The 25,357-nt window shown below is 33.7% G+C and overlaps 3 protein-coding genes across 8 annotated transcripts; 2 read left to right on the plus strand and 1 right to left on the minus strand.

Annotated features, from left to right (window-relative positions):
• Positions 1 to 1,277: 1,277 nt before the first annotated feature.
• On the plus strand, positions 1,278 to 3,406 carry LOC137828262 (putative homeobox-leucine zipper protein ATHB-51). The gene is made up of 3 exons (XM_068634752.2): positions 1,278 to 1,511; positions 1,923 to 2,239; positions 2,924 to 3,406. The coding sequence occupies exons 1-3, from the start codon at positions 1,421 to 1,423 to the stop codon at positions 3,179 to 3,181; spliced, it is 666 nt and encodes a 221-aa protein (XP_068490853.1). The 5' UTR covers positions 1,278 to 1,420; the 3' UTR covers positions 3,182 to 3,406.
• Positions 3,407 to 13,203: 9,797 nt separating this feature from the next.
• RPL24A (ribosomal protein L24) lies at positions 13,204 to 15,175 on the minus strand. Its single transcript, XM_068637577.1, has 5 exons — positions 14,943 to 15,175; positions 14,227 to 14,302; positions 14,018 to 14,119; positions 13,665 to 13,813; positions 13,204 to 13,533 (listed from the first exon to the last, which is right to left on the minus strand). The coding sequence occupies exons 1-5, from the start codon at positions 14,951 to 14,953 to the stop codon at positions 13,377 to 13,379; spliced, it is 495 nt and encodes a 164-aa protein (XP_068493678.1). The 5' UTR covers positions 14,954 to 15,175; the 3' UTR covers positions 13,204 to 13,376.
• A 658-nt stretch (positions 15,176 to 15,833) lies between these two features.
• Positions 15,834 to 25,066, plus strand: LOC137830305 (uncharacterized). 6 transcript variants are annotated; one of them, XR_011084199.2, is made up of 7 exons: positions 16,152 to 16,619; positions 16,900 to 17,859; positions 23,490 to 23,537; positions 23,621 to 24,316; positions 24,469 to 24,511; positions 24,598 to 24,631; positions 24,826 to 25,066. XR_011084199.2 is itself a non-coding variant. In XM_068637568.1 (4 exons), the coding sequence occupies exons 1-4, from the start codon at positions 16,425 to 16,427 to the stop codon at positions 24,044 to 24,046; spliced, it is 1,629 nt and encodes a 542-aa protein (XP_068493669.1). In that variant the 5' UTR covers positions 15,834 to 16,424; the 3' UTR covers positions 24,047 to 24,416. The 6 variants fall into 6 exon arrangements, 2 of the variants coding, with proteins under 2 accessions (XP_068493669.1, XP_090160397.1); XR_016522893.1 differs by lacking the exon at positions 24,826 to 25,066 and having other exon boundaries at positions 24,598 to 24,664; XR_011084198.2 differs by lacking the exon at positions 24,826 to 25,066 and having other exon boundaries at positions 16,044 to 16,619; positions 24,469 to 24,664.
• Positions 25,067 to 25,357: the final 291 nt, after the last annotated feature.

Here is a 25,357-nt window from a genome sequence, read left to right on the forward strand (position 1 = left end):
GAGCTTTGTCTCAGCAATCTCTGTCATCATTTTGGGGCCGAAAGAAAGGGCTTCCTTATCGCTCCAACGTCTGCTTTTATGTGTAGCAAAGGTACAGCCAAACACGCAGTCCAATCTGTGAACTTAGCCCTACCACCAAACCACACCACAGACAATGAATGAATGGATTTGTTTGTTTGCACCAAAATTCAAAATATTTAAATGGAAACCCAGATCCCGATTTCATGCAAGGAAGCAACAGATAGATCTAGAGACAGGAGAGGTGAAAGTGAGATTGTCTCAGCTTTCTTCTCTGTGACACTGCAAAGTTATAATTAAGGTGAAAGGGAGAGGTGGAGGTTGAAAGAAACAGAAGTGAGTGAGGTGAGGCTAAGTGTTGTGTTTTATTTACCTTCCTTTATTTGTCTCATGTGAGGGTAGCAGTGATGGCAGGTTCACGTACCCTCTTTTCAGGCAAAGAACTTCTCCTATGTTGCTATTAAATTCCCATTTTGGAACCCATTTTACCCATTTTGCAAAAGTGCCACCATTTTTTGTGCTAATAGAAGGAGAGAGTGCCACAATAGAAACACTGGATTCATAGGTCTATGATCAAATATGGTCCCCGTTGAAGGCTGCCTGGGGGCCAACTGACACATGCCTTCCCTTTTTCACGCCTTCTCCTTCATCTCTCTCTCTTCTTTCTCTTCCCAACCTACTGTGTACGGTCTCTGCATTAAACACTAAACTTTGTTGCGCCCCAAAAGTGAAGTATAGGATCATCCACGCAACAAAACCTCACCAAATTCACAACCCCTCTCACAACTCTACTGCCACCCCCTCTCTACCCTCCTTAATTTAAATCTTCTAAGTACTTCTCATACTGCACTTTCAATGCACATAATAAACTCACAAACTTAATTACCACTCTTTAACATATCTTAATAATACATATCTGTTAACTGTCAAGATAGGTATTCTATGCTGTTAACCAATTAAAAATCACCTGCATAAGAATCTCTCATTCATATGAAAAAACTATTTCAAGGATTTGCTTCTTTCAATAAATCTTTTATGTAACAAATCTAAAAAATACAACTCTTTTATATACTATTTATCAATATGTTGAGAAAACAAGTTATGCATTGATAACATACAAATTATTATGTAAATGGTTATTTTTACACCATTAAGGTTGATATATTTTGCATCCTTTTCCTTTAAAGATTATGCTTATATCTTTTCTTTTCTCTTAGAGGAATCTAATCCTATAAACTCTATTTAAACTTGTTGCAGACACTTATGACCTCTCTCTATCTTCTCTTCGCTGCCTCTGTGGTCCATGTATTTGCCCAAGCAAGTGAGGTCCATATAAACACAGATAAAGATTGAAGCTGGAGTGGAAGTTAAAGCGAAGAGAGACAAGAAAACAAGGCCAGACATGGAGTGGAATGGGAGCACAAGACGTTATGTTCCTCGACCAGAGTCTTCCTTCAGCTTCCTTTACAACTACAACTACACCCCTTACCCAGGTAAGAATATTATCAAAACACTATCTACTCTTCTTCAAAGCACTCACCCTTCTCCTGGAATGGCATCAACTTGCTTTCTTTTTCACTCATCATAGTTTACTACTTACTCGTTTCAACCACTTAGCTTCTACCATGCATTTTAGTTACTCCTTCACGTTTTTCAGACTCTATTTTTTGTAAATTTTCGAATGAATAGTAACTTGAAGTCCAAGCTATTACCCTCCATAGTTATTTCTTTTCTTGAACAAGTGATACAAAATAGGTACTCTCATTCTTAATGTTAAAGCAAGCAAGTTAATTTGGCAACCACATCTGATGTTTTAGCTTGGTCAACGTTGAAAAAGACAGTGAACATTTAAGAAAATTACAACTCTTCTTCACTAAACCCTCTCTGTCTGTTAACTGATTAAGGAATGGAAGTGAAGCAACAAAGTCTAGCAGAGTCAAGTTCATCCATGGAAAAAATGAACTGCGGGAACGACAAGAAGAAGAGATTAACAAGTGACCAGTTAGACTCGTTGGAGAGTAGTTTTCAGAAGGAGATAAAGCTGGACCCTGATAGGAAGATGAAGCTCTCCAAGGAGTTAGGGCTTCAACCTCGCCAAATTGCCGTTTGGTTCCAAAACAGGCGTGCAAGGTGGAAGAACAAGCAACTTGAACACTTGTACGATTCACTTAAACAGGAATTTGATGTCATATCCAAGGAAAAACAGAAGCTAGAGGAAGAGGTAGGCTACATATACACAACACAGTGATAATATATATCATCATTTATTACTATTTTTTCATTCCTTTTTTATCACATCATACACTTATGATATCTGTACTTCTCTCTTCTTTCTTTTTCTGTATAGGTGTCCTCTAGTATTGGATGACCGTGAATTATTTTCTTATACTATATGCACACCAATATCAAATTTTAGACACGTGAGATAGTGCAATCACCCATCTATCACTTTTCACGTCTGTCATTTTCTTCTGATATCATAATATCGAATACATTTTCTTCTCTATTTCTTTGAATCTCAACATATATAGACACTCCAATCTTTTGTAGACACTTATTATTGAGATTTCTATACCCAGAAAAAAGTGATAAGAAAAATGATAAATTTGAAGTGGGTTTTCACTTGGATGCACAAGAGTTGGAGTTAATTATGCAGCTCTTGCAAGTAGCACTCAAAGAGCCATAGACACACTCTGTTCAACCTTTTTCTTTCACATGTACGTTTTTTTTTATAGAAAATATACTTTGAGAACCACTTATTAAAAGACAACCACTTATATAACTACACAAGACTGTTTTTCGTTGCTTGCATTGACGTAATGATTGGTGCTTTGGTGAAGTGTAGTATGAGTAGACATTCATTCTTTGGAACTGGTCATTTCCTTGAGCTGTTTTGCGTGTGCAGGTAATGAAGTTGAAGGGTATGCTGAGAGAGCAAGCTTCTAGAACCCAAGTGTCAACAGGTTACACAGAAATCTCTGGGGAAGAAACAGTAGAAAGCACGTCAGAGGCTCTGCGTTGCTCCAAACGGAGAACACTGCAGCCACAGCAGCAGCAGCAGCAGCATCAGAATATTGGAGAAGGAAACTGTTCTTTCACTTTGGAAGATTACAACACAGTTCCAGTACTACCCTACTGGCCTGGGGTCCCTTACTATCCCTAATGAATAACATTTTGTGTTTGAAATAATAATGTGAGTGATGAGTTTAGTTAATTAACTTAATTGATTGGTAAAGTAATGTGTGTGTAGTGTAGATGGATGAAAAACCCTTTTTCGTAGGAACTGACATTAGGATCAAATCAAAGCGATCGATCAGAGACCTGCATGTTGTTGGTTGGTACGGTAATTATGACTATAAAATAGCTGTTCCCAGCAGACACCACTTTATTAGTCCATTCCAAATTGCAGCAAAATTCTTAATTGTTACGTACTGTTATTTTATTTATATCATCCTTCTTTATTAGTTAAACATTTATAATTATACTATAATTTAATGTTTTACTGCCTCTTACGTCATGAATGTATACGCAAGGAAAGTCTTTTTCTATTTGGGCTGAGAAACACTATTGCATATGAATAACAACACCTACAGTAATGGATTTTTAGAAAATATATATAATATGGCGAGAAGAAAAAAAATAGATTTATACAAATAAGTTTAAATTAGTTGAGAATTGATTTGAATGATAAAGTTATCTTTTAAGATTGAGTTTGATTTTCTTAAAAAAGAGATCAAACATGTGGTTCCTGTTGAAATTATTCTATCATTGTGTTACTTCTCACACTATTACTATGGAAGGGTATGTTTGAAAATCAATGTTTGGAAATCAATTCATAATGTAAGTTAGATTTCCTTCTAAGCTGAAAGGAAGAGAGTTTAATATAGTTTAAATGCGTTTCAAACACCCTAATGCTAAATGTTCTTATAGCTTAAAAAGTACGTTTGTAGAAGGGTTTTGTTTATTATTTATATGTTACCAATGACATCAAACTTAAAACGACGATCACGTGCTAAGTGTGTGCAAGAGAAAATAAGTAGAAAAGTAATTCCTTTTGCATTAGAAATTTTTAAATGAAAAAATATATGTTCAAAATGATTCTATGCTAAGTCTGAGATAATGTATAGTTGGATTCAACCATTCTTCATAATAGTTATTTTTTTTATAAATTGTAAAACAATGTTTTTTTTATCAGCGATTTTTTTATATATTATGAAATTTCAACTCTTTTCTAATTTATATATGAAGAAAAACATCAAAATATAGAAAATATTATTAGCATGTATGACAAAACATTTAGATCTTCTCCTAAAAAACTCGATCAAATCTCAAAACAACTTTTTGAGTAGACAAAAATAAAAATAAAAAATTGATGTCAAGATTTGGCATGTATAACGTCATTTTTTGTGTTACATTTTCTCCTCTTTCGTAAATAAAATTAGTTTTTGCATTTTGTTGTTGCCTTGAGATGTCTTCAACTATTTCTTTCTAACTTTAATGCAATTTTTTTTTAGTGTGTTAAGAATTATTTGCCTATTTGCTTATGTTTTATGTCTTGATTGGACATGTAGTTGTTAGATAAAACTATCTCCCTACTAAATTTCTTTAATAAAAAATCTATTCAAGGTTCCTTTTGTGTCTACAACTCATCAAAATACATGTCATATGGAGGTGATTATTTTGTAATATACACATGTTTTGAATAAGAGACTTAATTTGTTTTTGTACGGGTATGAGAGGATAAAAAACCATTTCTTTGATGTGTTATGGGTCTTTTGTATGGATTTTTTCTTCTTCTTTTGTAATAGGGTTGAAACATCCCCAAAATACTCACATTTATTTATTTTTCATGTTAAAAAAAGGCCTATTATCGAATATTCCTAGTCCATTTTCTTCCCTTTTTTGTACTCTATGGTGTGTTCTCATTACATTCGATCCTCTAGCAATCAATTATCATATTTCGTGCACAACATAGTATTGCAATTGTTCATTGCCCCTTCTGCTTAGGTGAATCAAAGTTTTCATCCTCAAGTACATTTTTACCAAAACTTTTAGACGAAAACGAAGCATATTCTTTCCCATTTTAAACCAGTACAAAAAAGCTCATCATCGACCGTTAAAAAAATCATATAAAGACAACTCTCGAACCATCGTTATTGCAAGTGTCGTTATAAATTAATTGTTTATAATGACGGTGCTATAACCGTCGTTATAAAACCACATTAACAACACGTGTTAAAAATCGTCGTTATTTCGCAAAATAAACAATGAAAAATTAAAAAAAAGAATTTTTAACGACGAATCTAGTGGGGAACCGTCATTATAAGTGTAATTTAAAAAAAAACTTATTATGATATTTATTATACTCTAATCTTGCATAAAACATCAAATTTCCAAAACAATAATGCATGTAATATCATAATTTAAATATGAAAGTGTACAAAAAGTTATATATAAATATATAAAAAGGTTTTATGTTATTCTAAAGTGTTATACATGGTTACCTTGAGGTGCATCCAAGTGAGTTTCTTTGCATTTGCACTTGTCCTTCTCCTCCTATTCAACATGTTATATCCAGAATAATCATTGAAATAATAAGATTTCATGTTAGAACACATAACATTATATAAGGTATGAGCAATAAAATTGTGAATGTAATATAATCATAATGGTTTGATAAATCTATAATTTATACTAGAAAACATCATGCAAAATTTCAGAATTTTCTGACAAGTGTAAGTATGAGAATTAAACCTCAGAATACCTGAAAAAAAAATACTTAAAAATAAAAAATAATAGTAAACAATAGATTTTTGGAATTTTGGTGGACCCCAATACCCTCTAGGTACTAACAACGTGATTCGTTATCCCATTTCAAGCATCTTTCATTTTTTACACGTCTCCTTCTCACATCTCTATCAAAAGTTATGACTATTTGAAGTTTTTTCATACTAATTTTTGACAACTCCAAATATATCATCTCTATCAAATGTTAGGACTCCTCCATCAAATATCTAATAAATGAAGTTCCCACAAACCTTAATACTAACTAATCAACGCATACATGCAAATATTTATTATAAAATTAATTAAAAAATTTAAGGTTTAGGGAGGCATTATGCTCCAGTCATGGTAGCATGTGTGTGTTGGAGGTGCTTGTGGCATGCGAAGGAGAGGAGGAGAGATGGGCGCACTGGGGTTTGCAAGCGGTGCTGGTAGTGACAAGAAAGAAATGTGCTAGTGGCGATGGAGAGATGGAGCGGGCAGTGGGAGAAGAACCCTGATAGAGAGGTGCATGTGAAGAACTTAGGGTTGAGGACGTTGGCGTTGGCCGGAGTGCAATAATGCACGAAGGAAGTTGGCGACCGAAGTGCTGTAACACGCAGAGGAAACTGGCGACAACACTGTAGTGGCGCGCAGAAGGCGGTGCGATGCGGTGGTTGCAAGCTGACGAAGGTTCGCTGGTCCTCAATGTCGTGGTGCAGTGACGCAATGGCGCAACGAAGGATGAAAGCGAAGTTGGCAAGGGCAAGAAGAAACGACGATGGCGCGACCAAGATGAAAGTGGCATTGGCGTGGGAGGGAGACCTTTGGGTGGAAGTATAGGTGACAATGAAGAAAAAAGTGAAGAAATATATTAAAGAGTGTGCGCGTTAAAAATAAAAAACACCAAAAATAATGATAATTCAGACTTAGATTGTCACAATTTTTAACTTTGATACATATATAATAACGATTCGCACAGAAAATCGTTGTTGTTTTTAATATTTTTTTAAATATAATGATGGTTTATTAGAAAACTGTTGTTATAACTACACTATAATTACCAAATTACCATCACACTTTATTTAAGGATGTTATAACTACTGTCACAATTAAATTCAATGACAAAATCACTCTCAAAGATGTTCTTTGTGTTCCTTCTTTTAATTTAAATCTCATGTTCATTAGTAAGATAACCAGTTCATTAAATTGTTGTGTCGTTTTTACTCCACATTGTTGCGTTTTACAGGACTTGGCTACAGGGAGGATGATTGGCTCGGGTAAACAACACGCAAGCTTATACTACATGTCCCCTCTGCCAAACCAAGCCCACGCATCTCAAATATCGACCGATCCTGATTTATGGCACAAGCGCCTTGGACATCATTCTCCGACGTGTCTACAACTTGTATCTTCCTTACTACCTATCCCTATCAGTAAAAATCTCATTCCCATTCATAATCATTGTAGTATTTGTCCCAAAGCTAAACAGACAAGGCTACCCTTTCCTTTAAGCACAATAAAATCTCATTCTCCATTTAATCTATTGCATTGTGACATTTGGGGTGCTCATAAAACCCCAACTCATTTTGGAAAACGTTTTTTTCTCACTATAGTCGATGATTGTACTATATGTACTTGGTTATTTCTTATGAATCACAAATCTGAAACCCAACATCTCTTAGAGTCATTCATTACATTTGCACAAAATCAATTTCAGGCATCTATTAAAACCATCCGCGTTGACAACGGACTGGAATTTATTTCAATGTATGATTTTTTTCTCAAAAAAAGTATTGAATGTCAACGCACTTGCGTTTACACTCCTCAACAAAATGGAGTAGTAGAACGCAAACATAGACATGCTTTAAACACAGCACGAGCCCTCCTATTTCAGTCCAATTTACCATTAGAATTTTGGAGAGAATGCGTTTTAACCGCCACATATATCATTAATCGCTTGCCATCACCTTTACTAAAAAATAAATCACTTTTTGAGCTACTATATAATCAACCACCTTCACTTTCTCACCTAAAAACTTTTGGTTGCCTCTGTTACGCAACTGTTGTTTCACCTAAGCAAAAATTTGATCCGCGCGCCCGACAATGCATCTTCATTGGTTATCCTCACAATAAAAAAGAATACAAATTATTTGATATAGATGCAGACATTTTTTTTACAAGTCGGGATGTCATATTCCATGAAAGTGTATTCCCATTCTGCCAACAGTCACAACACAATCCTCACCTCCATTACAAGGTATTTTGCCAACTATTGACATTGACTTACCCACTCCTGTCCAACATTCACTCGATCAACCTTCTTCTCTTACTCATCACAATGCAACTGAACCTCCATCAAACCAACCTTCTTCTCCTATTCGTCACAATACACCTGAACCTCCATCAAACCAACTCTCTTCTCCTACTCGTCACAATGCACTTGAACCTCCATCAAACCAACCTTCTTCTCCTACTCGTCATAATACACCTGAACCTCCAGTAGACCAACCTTCTTCTCCCATGCCAAGAAGTTTAACACCCATTACCAAACCTTCTCCAACCGACCTTCCCGTTCGACGATCCATTCGCCCATCAACCCAACCTTCCTGGCTTCAAGACTACGTAACGGGATCCCAAGCCAATCATTCGACCACTGTCCAAGATCGATCGAATGAAACCAGGTATCCTATGCATCATTTTCTTTCTAATTCACGATTTTCTTCTACACATAGTGCATATCTTGCTAACATCACAGCCACCAAAGAACCTCACACTTATGCTCAAGCTATCCTTGATCCAAATTGGCAAAAAGCAATGGACGAAGAGCTTTCCGCCTTGCAGCTAAATCAAATGTAGACCTTGACACCGTTACCCGCTGGGCAGAAACCCATCAGATGCAAATGGGTCTATAAAATAAAGTACAACTCAGATGGTAGCGTCGACAAATATAAGGCGTGCCTTGTCGCAAAGGGGTACACTCAGATTGAAGGTGTCGACTATTCTGAAACTTTTTCACCGACAACAAAATTAACAACTTTGTGGTGTCTCCTCACCATTTGCAGCAGCCAAAAATTGGTTTACTCACCAGCTAGATGTGTAAAATGCCTTCTTACATGACACATTGCATGAAATTATTTACATGGACTTGCCATCCGGGCATCATCGACTGGGGATAACATTGTATGTCGACTCAAAAAATCCCTTTACGGTCTCAAACAAGCATCTCGAACATGGTTTTCAACATTTTCTCATGTGATTAAATATGTAGGATTTCAACAGTCCAAGATAGATTACTCTCTATTCACAAGACAGAATAACTCATCATTTACTGTCCTTTTGATTTATGTGGATGATATTCTTTTGACAGGACATGATTTGACAGAAATTCAGCGTGTTAAAGATTGTTTATTACAACAATTTCGCATTAAAGATCTTGGAGACCTAAAATATTGTATAGGGATTGAATTTTCCCGTTCCACAGCTGGTATTTACATGTCCCAAAGAAAATATGTGCTTGATATTGTGCTCGTCCAGAAAAATTTCCAATGGAACAATACCTAAAATTCACACGAGATGATGGAGAGTTATTAAAGGATCCAGTCAAATACAGGCGACTTGTGGGACGAATGATATATCTCACGGTTACTCAGCCTGACATAGCATTTTCGGTTCGGACCCTAAGTCAATATATACAGGATCCACGGAAACCTCATTGGGATGCCACAATTCGAGTTCTAAAGTATATTAAAGGATCACCAGGACAAAGATTGCTATTGCCATCCGAAAACAATCTGACATTGACAGCTTATTGCGACTCAGACTGGGGAGGTTGTGAGACAACTCGAAGATCAGTATCTGGATATTGCATTTTTCTTGGTTCCTCTATTATCTCATGGAAGTCAAAAAAACAGACAAACATATCAAGATCATCAGCGGGAGCAGAATACCGCGCAATGACCAATACTTGTTTGGAGATAGTTTGGTTGCGATATCTGTTGCAGGATTTAAAGGTGTCATGTAACTTGTCAGCTCAACTTTTCTGTGACAATCAAGCGGCATTACATATAGCAACAAACCCAATATTTCATGAACGCACAAAACACATTGAGATAGACTGCCACATTGTGCGAGAAAAATTACAAGCTGGATAATCAGTCCTTCGTATGTACCGACACCAGCTCGCAGATATTTTTACGAAGGCATTGGGTAAAAAACGATTTTTGACGCTACGACACAAGTTGGGGGTATTGATCTTCACCTACCAACTTTAGAGGAGTATTAAGGAAATAATAATTATCAAATTATATGCAATTATTGTATGCAATATTTGACGATATTGTACCCAATTATATGTAATTAATTTAATAATTATAGAATCTCATGATTAGTATCCACCTAATTCGATTGTGATTTGGAGGAGAGAAACTCCCTATATATTTCCTCCCTATATATTTCCTATACATGAAGTGATGTAATATACACATAATAGAATAAGAAACATTTTTTCTTCTTACATTTTTTTTATCATTTTCTTATAATAATCTTATTATAATTGAAGTTAAATAGTGTTTATTATTAACAATTTGTGCTACTCTTAGACTTTTTCCATTAAACAAAATCACATATTTATCTGCTATTGACATGTACCAAATCAAGTCCCTTTCCCTGCATTAAATTTATATTACCTCGTAAATTTTATACAATGGCACAAATTCAAATATGAGAATGTCGAGTTTTTTTTTTTTTTTTTTTATATTCACTTTCAGTAATGTGAATTAGTTCACTACAAATAACATCAATTTAACATCTAAAAATTCGTGGCAACCCTAATGTGATTCTATAAGAGTCAACTTAATCAATTCTAACACAATACAAATAATTTATAATTTTTTTATAAGTTAAAAACTGTAAAACTATTTTAAAATTCTTATGTAAAATCCATGTGCCGGTTAAGCTGAAAATAAATTATAACAAATATTTTAAAATAAAAATATTTTTATTAGTCGATTCTAATAATTTTGAAATTTTTTTATTAGTAAAAGGGCGGTCTTGGTTGAATGGATGCGAATATTTTATTTCGTTATTTTTTTTCTCTAAGAAATAGTTTTTGAGTCAGTTTTTACAACACTACTAGATTATTTTAATTAATTAAACAAATGTAATTGAGCTTACACTATGTGATTGCTTTATTGTTATTTTTTTGTTGAAAAAAATTATGATATTAATTTATAATTTAGTTTTATTAATATTTGTTTGTATCGACTAAACTTTATGTAATATGTTGAGTTTTTAAAAATTAATGAAAACATTTGTCGTAGTTGGATGATTTAAGAGACTAACCTTCACATGTAGAAACAATGTTAGAAGGAACCAACAAATGAAGGTTTGTTCAAAAGAGGATTAGGAAGAATAAACAAATTGGTTGTAAGTGTGGGATGATTAATAGAAGTGACAACATTGAAAATAAAAAATATTAGCAAGGGTGGAAATTAACAAAAGCTATTGAAGCTAAGATAGAGAGACTGTGAGAACCAGAGAGATGATATGAAGAAGGAAAATGAACTGGTAAGAAAAAATAATGTTGTTAAAACTTGAACACTGATAATGTCTCTTTGTGGGACACCTTTGTTGATATTATGATCAACTCAAGCCATTATAAGAAAAAATAAGGATGGTAAATGGAACACTTAATGGTACAAAATCAAACTAAAAAGTTAATACATATAACTCTATACATATAGATTTTTTAAAAATCAATACAAATATTTTTTAGAAAGATATCTAAACAACTTGTAATTAAAAAAACTACTTTATATTTTATAGTTTATAATTCACTTCTAGATCTATACAACTAAAATATGAATTATGTGGGATAAACTCACTGAATGGTAAAATAACATAAATTAAATGAGCTTACAATTAAACATTTCAAATTGAGATTTTAAAAACAATAAAAGAAATAATATCTCAAATGTATTTAATTAATTGATATACCTCAATAAACATTAAGGTGCAATTGTCTATTAAATCTTCTTCAACTTTTTCTTTTGTCCCTTTGTCTTTCATATATCTCTTTTTAATACTTCTATATAGTAACATTTTTATTTCTGAATATCTTGACTATTATTTATATTAATGATTAAATATCAACATTTGAAATAATCTAATGTTTATACTCAAATAATTTAATTATAAAGTTTTAATTTTTAAAAATATACTTAATTTTTGTATTCAGTAAAAATAAAATTTTCTATTGAATTTGAAATTTATAATATTTGAATTGAATTATACAAAAACACATTTTTTTTTAATGAAAGCAGTTTAAATTGTAAATATTTCAATCATGTTAACAAAATAATGAATAGTATCATTCAGTATAAACGGAGAAAAAAAATAGTTGCATTCTCAACTAATAATCACTTTAAAAGAGTAGAACATGGATAAGGAGTTTTACCTTTATTTAATGGAAAATTTTATACAATAGTTAATTAGATGTTTAATAGTAAAGTATATGTTGTTTAGGTAACAGGTTAAAATAAATTAGATTTTAAAAATTATAATAATAATTTAATTATTTAAAATTAGATAATTTTAAATTTTACGTAAAAAATAAAAGTTTAAAATTGTTTATACTCTATGTATATTCTTTCTTATCATGATTATTTTTCTAGCAATATAGGTAAGTATTATTTATTAACTAATATTAATAGGTAATTTATTTTTAATTAATGTTGATTAAAATTGTTTTTAATCAACGTTAACAAAAAGATAAGATAGTAGTTATCCTGTACGAATTTTTCTATTTTTTATTAATATATTCCGCAATTTTACATCACTAATATTATATGAATGTCATTTTTATATTTATTAATAATTAAATAGTTTAAAAAAAAATCAATAAATTTGAACAGATTATAAAAATATTTTAAAAAGCTAGAAATTAAAATAAAAACTATTTAAATTTAATGTATTTGATTTCCTAAAATTTATGACATCCCTTTTTTTTTTATCTAAAGCCAAGGTTAACCTTCTCTGTTTTAGTATTTTTTGTACTGCGACTATATTGTAATTAGTTGGCATTTTGTTATCTTGTTTCGGCTTAAATATGTCACGAAAACTTATTTAATTTTGATACGGCAAGTGCAAGAGAAAGTTTACAATCAGTCGATATCTAAAATATATTTCTAATTATTTAAAAAATTATCAATCTTACTCATACATTTGAATTCTTAATTGAAGGGAAAAATGTAATAGAAGGAAAAAAATTGAATAGATGCTTGTAAAATTTTCAAAATTAAACTGAACCTGTTGTATTACGGGTCCTAATTCCATCACAAGGATGAGATTGCCCACTGTAATCTCTAATAAAAATATGAATATCTTATTGTTAGATATTTCAACCAGATGCATGACTAGGAATTTGTTGTAAAGGTATTTTTATAAAACTAGAATTAGATCTGCGGGAAAATCCATTCAATAGGTACTATAAGCTCCAAGCACAAGTTTTTTAATAATGAGGCAAATAAAATATCAGCACAAAAGGAACAAAACTCTATTTGAGTACCAGACCAAAAGGGAACAAAACTTCAGACTTAGCGCTTGCCACCACCACCACCAAGCTTGGGTCCTTTGGGTGCAGCACCCTTGCTGACAGCACCTTTGCCTTGTGATTTTTGTAACTTGGCCTGAACTTCAGCCTTCTTTGCCTTCTTCTCATCTTTTGTTTTCTTTACCCTCTCCTTGATTTCACTGCAGGACATCAACTTCAGACAATGAGATACTATATTTGCACGAGATACAGATGGTTTTATACAATCAATCAACAACAACATTGCCTTTAAAAGAAAAGAAAAGAAAACTAAAAAGAAAAGAAAACACACCGCAGAGCAGCTTCTCTAGCAGCATCACGAACTTCTGGCTTCTCTGCTCTTTTCTTCTGAATAACTTCCAGTGTAGCACCAACAATGGACCTAGAGTAAGGTTTCTTGGTGGCCCTACGCCTCTTCTTCACAGCTTCTTGGGCAATATCCTACACATCACAATTACACAAATAAAAAATCAATGTAAAATTTCATCAATACATACACTCGCGCATAGAGATCTCAGGTAAAACAAAGAAAGTGGCACCAAAACCTGTTCAAGTGTGTGATAACTTAGAATAGGGTATAACAAGATGGTTATGATTACTGAGATTGCCTAAGTCACATACAAATAAGTTCATTCACATATTCACCTTCTTATGCTGTTTCCTGTACATGGCTGTCCAGGTGAGCTTTGATGGCTTCAATCGGTTGTGGAAATACCTCTTGCATTTGGAGTTGGCGAAGAGGAAGACCTACTCATTAAGAAATCAATACTCTCGCATAAGCAACCAATTATCAAGACATCATTAAATAGTAACATAACATCCTTAAAATTCAAGAAATGCCACAATTATGATACCTGAGAATCACCACGAACAAATCGTATGCCTTTCCCAGGGTAGATCTTTGCACCACTGAAACGGCAAAGTTCGGTCCTAACATACAAACATCAACTGCCAGTGAGCAGACCTTCCAAGTGCAAAGATTATAATTTGAAAAATCACCAACCATTTCTTGTTTTCCATGTTTTGTTATCTAGTCTAACAATAACAAATTTCCGACAAAATGCATCCACCCAACAGAACAATCTCAGGCAGAAAACAGGAGTTATGAAGCGATCTAAAATTCAATATTCCGCTGGGATGATGATGATGATGAACTTCATCATCCAAACCCATCACCAGGTCAACAATCACAAAAAAAATACATTTAAGCATTTTAGAAAATTTAAGGTTTTTGCCAAACATAAACCCAAAAATGACAGCATCGCAAATCTGTAATCTTATGTAAACTAATTAATCAATAATGCCAATTTCTAACAAATCCATAACAATACAACAAAATTCTAAAAGAAAACGAAATCCCGCTTCAGCGAACCTAAATCGAGAGTTCAAAAATATACAAGTTTTCCTTTTCTAAAAGGACGGAGCAGCTATCAACTACAAGAATGACAAAATGACAAGTCGCATGTTTGCTCCGATTGTAAAACGAAAATATAGAGCAGAAACGTTTCAATGAAATTGAAGAATAATATTATTGAATGAAAGTATTGAGTTAGATTTTGGATAAACCTACTTGAGAACCATTGTCGCTGCTGCTGCTCCTCCTCCCAAATCTCCTTTTCCGTAGAAACCCTAGAACGAAATGGTTGTTTATATCTATGTATACCCAAAATCTCAATAAAAAGCCTTATTTTATAATAAAACTACGAGAATGCCACCCAAAATTAGGTCGGGTGGTGAACAGTTTAGATAGCCAAAGTAACCTTTCTCTGTCTGAAAAAAAGCCCAGCTGGGTATTTGATAATTGGGCCTGAGCTGATTGTAAGAATTTTGTTAAAAAAAAAACCAAAATCTCTATACTATCGAATCAGCTAGTTTAATTTTAAGAAGGTTTTTTTTGCACCGTTATACTTCCCTTCTCACCCCTAAAAACTATGAAAGTTTTGTTTTATCAAAGTTTAAGATTAATTAAATTTATTTGAATTATATTTTAATTTGAAAATTTAAAATTTAACTTCTTTTCCCAGTTTTAGTTAAAAGAGTTGAAAATTAATGTTAATTTAGTTCTTGGATAACTGAATTATGATATATTTTGGGTGAAGATGAACCAGAATGTAATTCAAAATTCAATTGTTCATAGTTGAATCCTGATCATAAATATTGAAAACTTGGGTAAATACGCTTGAGTGAAGAATTAGTCTTATACCAGTGTTATTTGTGGAAAAAATTGTGCACTTTGAAAGAAAATAATTTTAAAATGTAATAAATTCATCAACCAAATCAGGATGAATGATTACATTTAGCTACATCATTGAATATTTGCTATTCATTTCTTCTTTTACTGTGAAATAATTCATAAATAGTGAAATTATTAAACATATTAAAATACATTTGAATATTTTAGTAACATAAAATATACTTAATATTAAACAAATTATTCAATAATTGTTTCAACCGCGTAAGCACTTTTGCATAACCCAATCATTTTGTACCACAGCACAAAGTTTCAGAGAAGAATTTTTCAATTCTAAGAAACATTGGTGTGATCTGTTTTATTATTTATACATACCGTAACAAACTTCTTCAACATTAGTCATCATCATACGATGTTTACTTCTAATTTCAGCACCAAAATTTAATTTACTTTTGACTTCGTCTTCGTATGAATCGATTCTCATATTTTATGTTACAATTAAAAATGTATATGAAAATAAAGTAAAATAGAAATATTAAATACCTTTTATATATTATTATAGATTTTATAATTGTAAAATAGTTAAATAAAGATTTGACATTAGTTTTGTGTATGTGATAGCAGTGATTGAGTGGTAGGACAGGAGCATGAGGGTGTAGTAGTGGGATGCAATGAAAAAAGAAGGGAAGAAGAATTAAATTAACCGGGAAGGAAGGAAGGAAGGAAGTGAAAGAAACCCTTTTCTTTCTCTTCAACCAAACCCCTTCCTCAATTCCTATCTCTCTGTTTTTTTTCTTTGCAACAAATTCACAAACACATTCACTGCTTATTCCTTCTTGCAATCATTCTGTTGTTCATGAAATGGGGGACAAACACCATCTAGACGACAGCAGCGATTTCACCTCCGAGGACGAAGGCACCGAGGATTACCGCCGCGGTGGCTACCACGCTATCCGAATCGGCGACACCTTCAACGCCGGTAGCTACGTCGTTCAGTCTAAGCTCGGTTGGGGCCATTTCTCCACTGTCTGGCTCGCTTGGGACATCAAACATTCTGTCTCTTCCTCTCTCTCTCTCTCTATATATATATATATGTTTACTTTTTTGTTATGATCTTTCCCCTTAAATGTTTGTTCTAGGTTTATTCATGAAATGGTTTTGTTTTTGCCTTTTTGAGTTCAGTTGCGTGTTAGTCTGGTTAATTTCTAATCTAGAATCAGTGCAAGAGATTATTGGCGTTTTAGCAGCGGTTGACAGTAAATTGGCAGCAGTTTTTTGTTTTTTTCGATTTTGTTGACTTGTTTTGCTTCTTTTTTTTCTGTGTGGAGATTTGCAGAGATATGTGGCTTTGAAGGTTCAGAAGAGTGCTCAGCACTACACCGAGGCGGCCATGGATGAGATAACGATTTTGCAACAGACTGCGGAGGGAGATCCTGACGATAAGAAATGTGTGGTGAAGCTTTTGGACCATTTCAAGCATTCTGGTCCCAATGGGCAGCATGTCTGCATGGTTTTTGAGTACCTTGGGGACAATCTTTTGACACTTATTAAGTACTCGGATTACCGCGGGTTGCCTATCGCCATGGTTAAGGAGATTTGCTTTCACATTCTGGTTGGATTGGATTACTTGCACAAACAGCTTTCCATCATACATACTGACTTGAAGCCTGAAAACATCCTGCTTTTGTCGATGATTGATCCATCTAAGGATCCTAGAAAGTCTGGGGCGCAGCTTATTCTTCCCAATAGTAAAGATAAGATGGTACTGGAGTCGACAGGTGCGAAAGATACGAAGATGTTGAATGGGGATTTGGTTAATCACAAGAAGAAGATTAAGAGAAAAGCTAAACAAGCAGCTCATGGTTGTTTTGAGAAGGAAGCTTCTGAAGGAGTTGAGGGTAATCCTGAAACTTCTGGGGCTGTGGAGTGGTCTCCTAACACGAGTTCTGCAAGAGAACAGGCTTCCAGTTCTGCTGGAACTAGTAGGTTATCGGATGCTGATGCAGCAAAGTTGAAAGAGCAGGGTAACAAAAGAGGAAGCCGATCAATGAGACAGAAGCTGCTGGCATCAGTTGATCTCAAGTGCAAGTTAGTGGACTTTGGTAATGCCTGCTGGACATATAAACAGTTTACTAATGATATCCAGACAAGACAGTATCGGTGCCCAGAGGTGATCCTTGGGTCAAAATATTCCACATCTGCAGATCTTTGGTCCTTTGCTTGCATTTGTTTTGAGCTTGCAACTGGAGATGTGTTATTTGATCCTCACAGTGGTGACAACTTTGATAGGGATGAGGTATGTGTATTTTGTTTACTTATTTGTATGTTCTACCTAATTAGATTGCCATCCTTACCAGTTGTGGGAATCAACCTATGTATTTTTGGTTTGCATACCCCCCTCCCCAAAAATAGTGAGAAAAGACTTTTTTTGCGATGTTTAGACATAAACTTTGGGTGATTGAAAATTGCAGACTAGATAAAACATATCCTACTATGGTAAGGTACATTTGATAGGGGCTGAATACTTAATCAAGTGTTTGTTTGTATCATAATATAAGTTCAGATAAGTTGTAACTTGTAAATAAGCTGTTCTAAACCCATCCATGATTTATGATAGAATATGATGATGTCATTTGATACTTTTAGTCAACCCTAGAAAAAGGCTTGGCTATTGTTTTTGTCATAGTTATCTAGTCTTGTTGAATATCAGTAATAGAAAGTAAACGCACTTGCAAACACCATGGGTTAAACATTAAACAAAACTCAAATCCAAGTTCTATTATTGAGGTACTTCAGCTCTTCAATATCCTTTACATGAGTTTGGTTTGCAACTGAACACAGATACACTGGAAAGGAAGTACTTATCTGTGTGAGTCGATCAGATATAAGCCGAGTAGTGAAATAGAGTCAAATGAAATGCCTTGTTTCAAAGCTTCTTAATATTGCTAAGATGGAAGGTCTTTTCAAGAGCATTCACCAATGTAATAATTGTAATAAAATCTGGTTGCTAGTTTATTGTGGTTTGTGTTTTCATGCATGCTGTTGTGAAAACCAATGTAATAATTGTTTTTTTAGTAGACTCATGTAGACTCGACCAAACCTGATCAAACTCAGGTAAAATTGCAAGTTTAGAGTTCAATCTATGAGCACAGTTGGACATTAGAAAAAGCCTAAAATGACACTGGATTTGTTTGTTTTGATGTCATGATTTATGCAAAACACATCTAGGTAATAATTCCATGGTTCATTGATTCTCTCTTCCAAGTTTCTGTCTGTTTTGGGTGTTGATGTTGCGTTCTACTATCTCACAAACAAATCTGTCTTGTGTCTTTTTCAGCTCCGCTCTGTTTTTGTGTTTTGATGTTCTCTTTTGATTTGTCCTAGACACCTTGACGATCACATTACTCTCCATTTCCTTTCTCTTGTTCTGCACTACTCTCCCATTTTCTTTCTCTTGTCCGTTTCATAGATAGGGATGGTGCAAGCTACAAATTAGATAAATATAAAAAGAATAATATATAATATGATCAACTAACAATAATAATAACATTACTGTTAAAAATATAGAAAGTTATTTATAGCATCATATAATATTGAATTCTTCTTATGTTATGTATAGGTATTACAAGTTTACGAAGCTCTCTCGAGATTATGTATACTCTTGAGATTGACAACTTTAGTGATGAAGAATATAATATATCTTATACTGAATCATTTAGATATAAATTGATTGTAAACGCAGAATTGGTTTTCTTATTTATCAACTCTAAAGCTTTTTGCATGATCGTTTGTGTCACCCAAGTCTAGCCAAGTTCAAAATAATAACTCCTAGTATAAAGAAACTTCAAGTGTTGGAATGTGAAACATGTCAACTAGGAAAATATGTTAGGTCACCATTTCAAACAAACTTTAAACATACGTGTCTCAATTTTGTAAACCATTCATTAAGAAATTTGGGGACCTAGCCGTGTAACATCTTTTGGATTTAGATTTTTTGTAACCTTTATTGACGAATTCTGCCATTGTACTTGGTGTTTAATTAATGAAAGACAAATATGATCTTTTTACCATATTCATGTCTTTCTGTAATGAGACTAAGAGCCAATTTGAAAAAAATAACTCAGGTCTTCCGAAGTGACAATGGTAAAAAATATTTTTATGTTCAACTCTCATCCTTACCCTTACAGGGTATTTTGCATCAGTTCACTTGTCCTCAGGCATCAAAACAAAATGGTATTGCATAGAGGAAGAATAGACATACATTGAAACTGCACACTTTCTAACGCTGAATACAAATATTGTTGCACATTATTGGGGATATGCAGTTGTCATTGCATGATTTTTGATAAATAGAATGCCTTCTTCCTCTCTTGAAAATCAAATTCCTCACTCCATTGTTTTTCCAAATAATCCCTTATTTTTATCTCTCCATTGTTTTGTTCATAATGTCTCTCCAGGTTTAGACAATGTTTTTCTAGGATAAAAACTCTCCAACTACCAAAAGATACTATATGCCAACTGATGTTAACTTTTTTTTATGGCACCTATTTTCTTGTCCTCCATGGAAGCTCTTCTGTCCATTCAACATGTTCTAGCTGTTCTAACCTTTGATCTTCTTATGATTCTAACCTTTTTTTGCCTCCAACCCAAATGAAAACCAATCTAACATTACTTCACCATCTTTTTGTACATACCTACCCAAGTCACAGAGAGCCCCTCTCACTCTTCCTGAAGTCTCTTATGATTTAGATCCTCCAACAACAACTTCCCATTCCATGAATCCTTCTCCATCAACTCTTTCACACAACACCATTTCAGATTGGTCTATTGCTCTTGGGAAAGGTATATGGTCTACTAGTAATCTATATTATGTTTATAACTAAGTTATCATCATTTTTTTTCATTGTATTCTTTTGTTTTTTCTTTGTCTACCATCATTCTTCCTAAAACTATTAATGGGCACTTAATCAACATGGATGGCGACAAGCCACAATTGATGAAATGTGTGCTCTTGCAAGCAATGACACATGGGAGTTTGTTCCTCTTCCATCTAGAAAGAAGATTGTTGGTTGTAGATGGATTTATGTTGTTAAAGTTGGACATAGTGGTGAAGTTGATTGCCTTAAAACTAGGTTGGTGGGTAAAGGATATATACAATTGATAGACTTAACTACTATCATACTTTATCTCTCATGGCCAAAATCACCACATGTTGGCTTTTTCTTGCAATGGTTGCTATTCGCTATTGGCTTCTTCACCAGCTTGACATTAAAAATACTTTCCTCCATGGTGATCTTGAGGAGGAAATTTACATGGAGTAACCTTCTGGAATTGTTGCCAAGGGGGAGTTTGGTTTAGTGTGTAAATTATGCTGCTCCCATTATGGTCTGAAGCTTTGCCTCGAGTTTGGTTTGGTAATTTCGTTCATCCTATGTAGGTTTATGGATTGGTACGAAATGTGGCAGATCATTTTGTTTTCTGTTGTCATACTTCTCCTAGGAAGTGTGTTTATCTAATGGTCTATGTTGATGATATAGTTATTATAGGAAATGATATGACTAGGATCTATAAACTAAAGGACCATTTATTTAGCCATTTTCATACTAAAGATCTTGGTTCTCTGAAATACTTTCTGCTATAGAAGTGACTAAATCAGAAGAAGTTGTTGTTATTTTACAAAGAAAATATGCTCTTGACATTCTAGAGGAGATATGGTTGCCAAATTGCTAGCCTATTGATAATCCCACGGATCTCAATCAAAAGTTGATAGTGGGAAAACTCATTTATGTTAATATTACAAGACTTGATATTTCTTATGTAGTGAGTTTGTCAATTCATGCAAAAATCCTCACATTGATCACTAGAATACTGTAACTCACATTCTAATATATAAAAAAAAAGGCTCCAGGACAAGGATTATTGTAGGGGACAAAAGAAATATTCAAATTATAGGGTATTCTGATGCAGATTTGGCTTGTTGTCCCATTGGCAGAAGATCCACCACCTGATATTGTGTATTCGTTGGAAAGAATATTGTCTCTTAAAAGAGCAAGAAACGAAATGTTGTCGGATCTAGTGCAGAAGTTGAATACAGATTTATGGCTTTGGCCCCTTGTAAACTTGTGTAGATTAAACAACCCTTTCAAGATTTGAAATTTTGTAAAGTTGAGAAAATGAAGTCATATTGTGGTGGTTGAAGACCCCACATCATTTAAAGATGTGGCCAAAGTTACAGTATACAAGTGAGTGCAAACCAAACCAATTTTGTTAGATTGAGTTAGGTTTAAATTCCAATTTCTTAAGTTGGTATCCGAATCATTAGAGTCCATCCTTAAGTTTATTGGGTCAATTGTGTTACCTGCCATCAAGTTCTTCCTAGTCCCACACAACATATCTAATTCTTGGCATGAGGGGGTGTGTTAGAAATCTTTTATCGACTAGATATATGACCAAATTATAATATCTAGGTGGGTGTAAGCCTTATCTTACCAAACCAATTTTATCGGGTTGAGTTAGGTATAAAATCTACTTTTTAAAGATAGTATCAAAGTCATTCAAAGTCTATTCTAGTCAAATTTGTTGAGCCTAATGTGTCACCCTCTATTGAGTTCCTTCTTGTGCACTTGACATGTCCAATCCTCAACGTGAGAGGGTGTGTTGGAAATCCTACATCATTTAAAAATACAACAAAATTTATAATATACAAGTGAGTGCAAACCTTATCTTACCAAGTTGGTTTTGTGAGTTTAAGTTAGGTTTAAATTGTACTCATCTTTATATATATATATATATATATATATATATAGACACACATACATCAGCTGAGCATAAACTGACTGATTTTTCCTCACATTTAAATTCAAATGTTTCTTTGACAAGAATGCAAAATGTATCTTACAAATTATGGGGAATAGTGTAACTATACTTTTACATTTCAATTTGATTTGCAAATCACCCTTCTAGAGAGTCAAAATGGTGCATGTTGAAAATAATCCATGATGGATTGCATTTAGTCATGATGCTTATTTTGAATAAGCATAAAATAAAATGATGTGCCTTTTGGGTTTATGATAACCATGCTTGGTAACATAATCTTTCCTAAGCAGGAATTTGTGTGCATTCTGTTTGTTGACGTGAACTAGACGTTAGGTAAAGTTAAATCTAGGAGGTCATTCCTATATGAAAGCATCAAGGCCTCTCATAGTAGGACTAACCTCATCACCTATTAATTTTTCATATGAAATTTCAAAGCATTTAAATAACCCCTGCACGAGAACAAAAACAATATACAAAACTTAGATCCTTCCAAAGAAGAGAGCTTGGCCGAAGCATTTGTATGATCATTGCTTGAACGTAGTAAACCACCTATGTCCCCTTCCTATAATATCAAGACGAACTGCAATTGGGACATGGAGAGAGTCAACCTGCTTTAGATCAAGACAAAGCAACATGAATGCTTTTATTTTATTTTTATGTTAAATCTCTAACATGCTCCAAATGTATAAGATATTTGTGCTTTAAGCATGGAAAATACACAAACCAGCATGGAATAGAGCTTAGCCTCGCCGGTTGTGACAGTGTGTCCATATTCCTTTTGTACATTGTCTAGACAGGTTTAACTTTTTTAGCCTGCCTAATCATTTTTAGGCAAAAGTTATTTAAAAATATTATTAGGCAAATTGATTGATTCAGTTAGATTGTGTTCCTGTTGGTGAAACAGTTCGATTTGCGTGGTATTTACTTATCCAACTTCTTGAATGTGCTTATTCTTTCCAAGGACTGCATAGTAATTTGCTTTGTTTGGGAGTGATTTGTTAAATCTTTATATTATGTTAGTTTATTTTCAGTGTTGCTGCCGTTTTAAAATAATTTTTTACTTGCATTTGCGCTCCTGTTTTGATGTTTAATATTTTTATTTTATCTCAGGACCACTTAGCATTAATGATGGAACTTCTTGGAATGATGCCACGTAAGGTAACAATATTGTTCTATCCATTTCTTGGGTCTTAACCGTTATGGTTCATTATTAACTTGAGTTGGCGAACTATAATTCTCAGATAGCACTAGGGGGGCGTTATTCCCGTGATTTCTTTAATAGATATGGTGATTTAAGGCATATCCGGCGATTGCGATTCTGGCCCTTGAATAAAGTCCTCATGGAGAAGTATGATTTCAGTGAGAAAGATGCAAATGATTTGACGGACTTTTTGGTTCCTATCCTTGATTTTGTTCCTGAAAAGCGGCCTACAGCTGGTCAGTGCCTTCTGCATCCCTGGATCAATGTAGGTCCACGTCTTTTGGAGCCATCTGTGCCTTCTAATCACAACCCAGCTTCTGAAACTGCTGTTTTGGATCAGAAGAAAAGGGAAAAAGATGAGAGGGAGGCCATGGAGGCAGGAATGGGAAATATTGTTATCAATTCAGATTCTAAATCACTGATGCAATCACCATCAAAGAAAGCCTTCAAAGCCACCCAGCAGTAGTTCATCTGGCAAGAGCACTTTCCTGTGTTATTGTTTCTATCTTCTAAGCGTGCCCAAGCATTGTTTCTCTCAATTATTGGTGCCCATGGGAATTGTTTTTGGGGCATGTTTATTTCCTGGTTTTCCTAAACTTCTGGTTTGGATGGGGTCGGAAATGTTGAAGCCAGGTGCCAGCTAAATCCTTTCAAGTCTTTCACATTGCATACTACACCTCTCACTACGAATACCGTTATCATATACCCCCTGCCTTGTTTCTCATGCCTATGATAGGTAATAGATGAGTTTGTCAACTGGTTCCATTGACTTGTTTGTGAACTTTGTTAATTATCATGTACCCTTGTGCTTAATAATATTGTTGATATTAAAACAATATAGACATTTTCAGGAATTTCATTAACTAATTTTTAATTTTATGGTAACAGCAATGTTGAAAGACAAGGAGTAAACAATTTCGTTAAATTCAAGGTTAGATTTAGTTCTTGTATTTTTATTATTTTGGGACCAATGGGAAGGGCAATTAGTCTCATACAGAGGGTTACTGTCTGTCACAGAATCTGGTAATGAAGGACTTGCAATCAAGGAACAGTAAGTTAATTAAATTATGTTGTTTTTTTTATTTGTGCCAGTTTAATTCATTTTCATAGGTTGATATTTTTTTTTAAGTTTTGCTTTCTTCCCATTATTATTATTTGGTACTCGATACATCTTTAAAATTATAATTGTGAGACCAAATGTTGTTCAAGGATAAATTGTGTAAAACTGGTTTGTTGTGTCTGCAGAGCATAACATGCTCGTACTTCAGAATAAAAACCAATCACGAAAAAGCCAAATCCGGGAGGATGCCTTTTCCTTTATTTATGGAAAGTGTTTTAACAGTTCCGTTATTTTACAAAAGTTGAAACCATTTATTACAAGTTATATGTAATTTATCTCTGTTTTTCATTTAATTTCAATCTTTATCACACACACATTTAAAAAGAATGCACCTTCGATATTTAAAAGAGACATTTTGTTGTTGTTTGTCCATGTGCACACACTGTTCTAATTCATTTGATTCTGATGCTGACGTAGTGAAAAACATCCCTTAAGATGGAGAGAGAAAAATAAAAAATAAAAAAATTTGAAATGACGAGGAAAGAAATAGAAAAAGAATAAAATAACATTGTGATGCATATGGATATCATTATTGGTGCTAAATAATAATTATTAATAAAGTGAAACTAGTTGCTGATCTTGACATGAATGACAGACAGGCTGAGAGACGTCTTTTATTGTTGTTTTATGAGATGTGTTTCATTGATTAATTAGCGT

This window comes from Phaseolus vulgaris, chromosome 7, assembly GCF_051622355.1.
Source record: "Phaseolus vulgaris cultivar YP4 chromosome 7, ASM5162235v1, whole genome shotgun sequence".
NCBI classification, from domain to species: domain Eukaryota; kingdom Viridiplantae; phylum Streptophyta; class Magnoliopsida; order Fabales; family Fabaceae; genus Phaseolus; species Phaseolus vulgaris.